Raw genomic sequence first — 3503 nt, forward strand, 5'->3', positions numbered from 1 at the left:
TTTCATAAGTGTTGTGGCCATTGTTTAAATCTTGTTATTGCTACTTCTCCAAAATTGTTAGTCATAGCAACATGGGGTTTTGATGAAAATCTTTCTATGATATGTCAATTCTAAATGAAAATGATGTCAGTTAGTCTTACAGTATGGCCACCATGGTAGCTAGATTGAAAATCTTGTTATAGCTACTTTTCCAGAACAGGTACTACTTCTGACATGGGGTTTTCACTTTAAAACTTCATATTCCATATAGTTAAAAAAAATGGGCACTGATCCATGGTTGCCATCTTGAAAATATCATTAGTCCAGTTGATGGGATTGCCATATCACCGTGGCTTTTTCATTAAAACACTTCACATGGTATCTTTTGGTCCTCATTTAAAATTATCACAATGTGACCAATATTGTAAAAGCCACTTCCAAACAAATAACCATGCCAACTTTTTAAGAAAAATGCCTTTTACTGGAAGTACATACCCAGTTATTCAAAATGATGCTGAATATTAAAAAAAAGACTGCCTTGACAGCCATATGAAAATTATTATATGGCTACTTCTCCTGAATAGGTAGTCATATCGACATAGGGTTATCAATGAAATATTATTATAGCAGTATGCATCTTGTTCTGAAAGACAATGGTGCTCATCTGACCTTCAGTCTGACCTTCAATATTGTACCATACTTGAAATCTCTACAATCTTAGCACTATTTCTGTATGAATTGACAGGTTTTTCACTAAAACACATCTTGCAATATTTAACTGGTTTTGAACCAGAATAACTGACCACTGACAAATATGTACATTTGTGAAGGAGTTTTGAAAATTTACCTAATTAACCTTGGGGTCAAATTAAAGGCCATTTCTTGCATACACAAGGGAGTTTTCGACCAGATTTAATTCACTTGCATTCCAATGAACAAGATGATAGTCAGGCCTCTGTCAGTGATTTGTATATCAAACATCTTTGGCTTGAATGTTTAGCTGTACTAGCTTGTGAGCAGGGTATCACAAACAAGCTTGAATAGATTCTTTTTCCTTTTTTGTATAAAACCCAGTTTGTGGATATATCTGATAAAGGGCTTGAGTGATTTCACTTAAATAACTTTTTTTTGAAAAATATTAATTGTGAATTTAGCTGAACTGAACTATCATGTGATTATATCTTTACATTGATTTTTCTAGCTATAGTTTCAAGGTCAAGGTCGTGACAAAGAAATTGCGTATTGCACTTTAGGTTTCTTGTGACTTTGTTAGCTGAGAGATATAAGTGGTTATTCTTGCCACCAAACTCAGGGGAACCATGGATACAGCTTTAGTTCATAAATGAATGTAAAACTTAGAAAACCCTCCATCCAAATTGCTTATGTCCACAGAAAACTGTAAGTAACTAAGGCATATAAAGAAACAAATGGAAACTTTGCCTAGATATTAATGTTGTAAGAGATGTGATGAACCTAGATATTGTTGACATAAGAGACATGGTGAACCTAGATATTATTGACATAAGAGACATGGTGAACCTAGATATTGTTGATGTAAGAGACATGTTGAACCAAGAGATTATTGATGTAAGAGACATGGTGAGGCTAGATATTATTGATGTGTAAGACATGGTGAACCTAGATATTGTTGATGTAAGAGACATGGTGAACCTAGATATTATTATTGAAGTGAGAGACATGGTGAACCTAGATATTATTGACATAAGAGACATGGTGAACCTAGATATTGTTGATGTAAGAGACATGGTGAACCTAGATCTTATTGACATAAGAGACATGGTGAACCTAGATATTGTTGATGTAAGAGAAATGGTGAACCTAGATATTATTGATGTAAGAGACATGGTGAACCTAGATATTATTGAAGTGAGAGACATGGCGAACCTAGATATTGTTGATGTAAGAGACATGACAAACCTAGATGTTGTTGATGTAAGAGACATGGTGAACCTAAATATTACTGGCATAAGAGATATGGTGAACCTAGTATTTTATCCACGTAATAGACATGGTGAACCTAGACATTGTTGATGTAAGACACATGGCAAACCTAGATATTGTTGATGTAAGAGACATGGTGAGCCTAGATATTACTGACATAAGAGACATGGTGAACCTAGATATTCTTGACATAAGAGACATGGTGAACCTAGATATTGTTGATGTATTAGACATGGCAAACCTAGATATTGTTGATGTAAGAGACATGGCAAACCTAGATACTGTTGATGTAAGAGACATGGTGAGCCTAGATATTACTGACATAAGAGACATGGTGAACCTAGATATTCTTGACATAAGAGACATGGTGAACCTAGATATTGTTGATGTAAGAGACATAGTGAACCTAGATCTTGTTGATGTATTAGACATGGTGAACCTAGATATTGTTGTTGTAAGAGACATGGTGAACCTAGATATTGTTGATGTAAGAGGCATGGTGAACCTAGATATTATTGACATAAGAGACATGGTGAACCTAGATATTGTTGATGTAAGAGACATGGTGAACCTAGATATTATTGATGTAAGAGACATGGTTAACCTAGATATTATTGTTGTAAGAGACATGGTGAACCTAGATATTGTTGATGTAAGAGACATGGTGAACCTAGATATTATTGTTGTAAGAGACATGGTGAACCTAGATATTGACATAAGAGACATGGTTAACCTAGATATTATTGTTGTAAGAGACATGATGAACCTAGATATTATTGATGTAAGAGATATGGCAAACCTAGATATTGTTGATGTAAGAGACATGGTGATTATATTTTCCACTTGTGATAATCATATTAGATTAAGAAATAAATTTTCATGCTTTGCATAAAATATACATTAGCTCTATATTTCTTTTTACACATGTAACTGTGATGCACAAATTTGATGCATGGGAATGAGATATAAGTACTAATTTGTTAGTATTATTGTTAGACACTGATGCATATTTCTTTGACACTAATACATATTTCTTCAGACATCTGATGCTGCTTTATCCACATCATCATATTATTGATGTCAAAGTCTTTTTATTTATCTCTTTTCTAATCCATGTTGTCAAGCACCTTAAGTTTCATTTTCCACTTATCTCACAAAACAAATAGTCCATTGTAATGTATTCTACCGCAGGTTTGATATGTTAGTATGTCCAAATCATATCCCTTTGATCATCCCTGCATCTATAGGATCAAGTTCAAAATTTATCTTTGTTTTTTTTGGGGGTGGGTAGGTGGGGGTGTTTTTTTTAAATAAGCGCAAGGCAATGTACATACTGTGGATTTAATATTTTCATGGGATACCAGTATTAGTGGATTTCATGGTTGATAGAAAACCATGAATTAGAAACATTAGAGAAATGTCCGCTCTCTCATTTGTTGTTAATTTAACTCATTACGGATGTATGATTCTATGTTCTTTTGTTTTAATTGGACATGTAATATGCCGTTTTATTTATGTATTTTTGATCTAGCCTTTTGATACGCTAACTGTTTTAGTTTTTT

General features: G+C 33.6%; 1 protein-coding gene across 1 annotated transcript; it reads left to right on the forward strand.

The window, feature by feature from the left end:
- The first annotated feature begins 1785 nt into the window (after positions 1 to 1785).
- Positions 1786 to 3191, forward strand: LOC149773327 (uncharacterized). The gene has a single exon (XM_089946439.1). The coding sequence runs from the start codon at positions 2009 to 2011 to the stop codon at positions 2831 to 2833; it is 825 nt and encodes a 274-aa protein (XP_089802565.1). The 5' UTR covers positions 1786 to 2008; the 3' UTR covers positions 2834 to 3191.
- The last annotated feature ends 312 nt before the right edge of the window (positions 3192 to 3503 follow it).

This window comes from Sinohyriopsis cumingii, unplaced genomic scaffold, assembly GCF_028554795.1.
Source record: "Sinohyriopsis cumingii isolate HCF-2022 unplaced genomic scaffold, ASM2855479v2 utg000663l, whole genome shotgun sequence".
Taxonomy (NCBI): domain Eukaryota; kingdom Metazoa; phylum Mollusca; class Bivalvia; order Unionida; family Unionidae; genus Sinohyriopsis; species Sinohyriopsis cumingii.

Bases quoted from the DNA above. Each gene is read 5' to 3' on its own strand.
- LOC149773327 (XM_089946439.1), top strand. From the start codon at position 2,009: ATGGTGAACCTAGACATTGTTGATGTAAGACACATGGCAAACCTAGAT.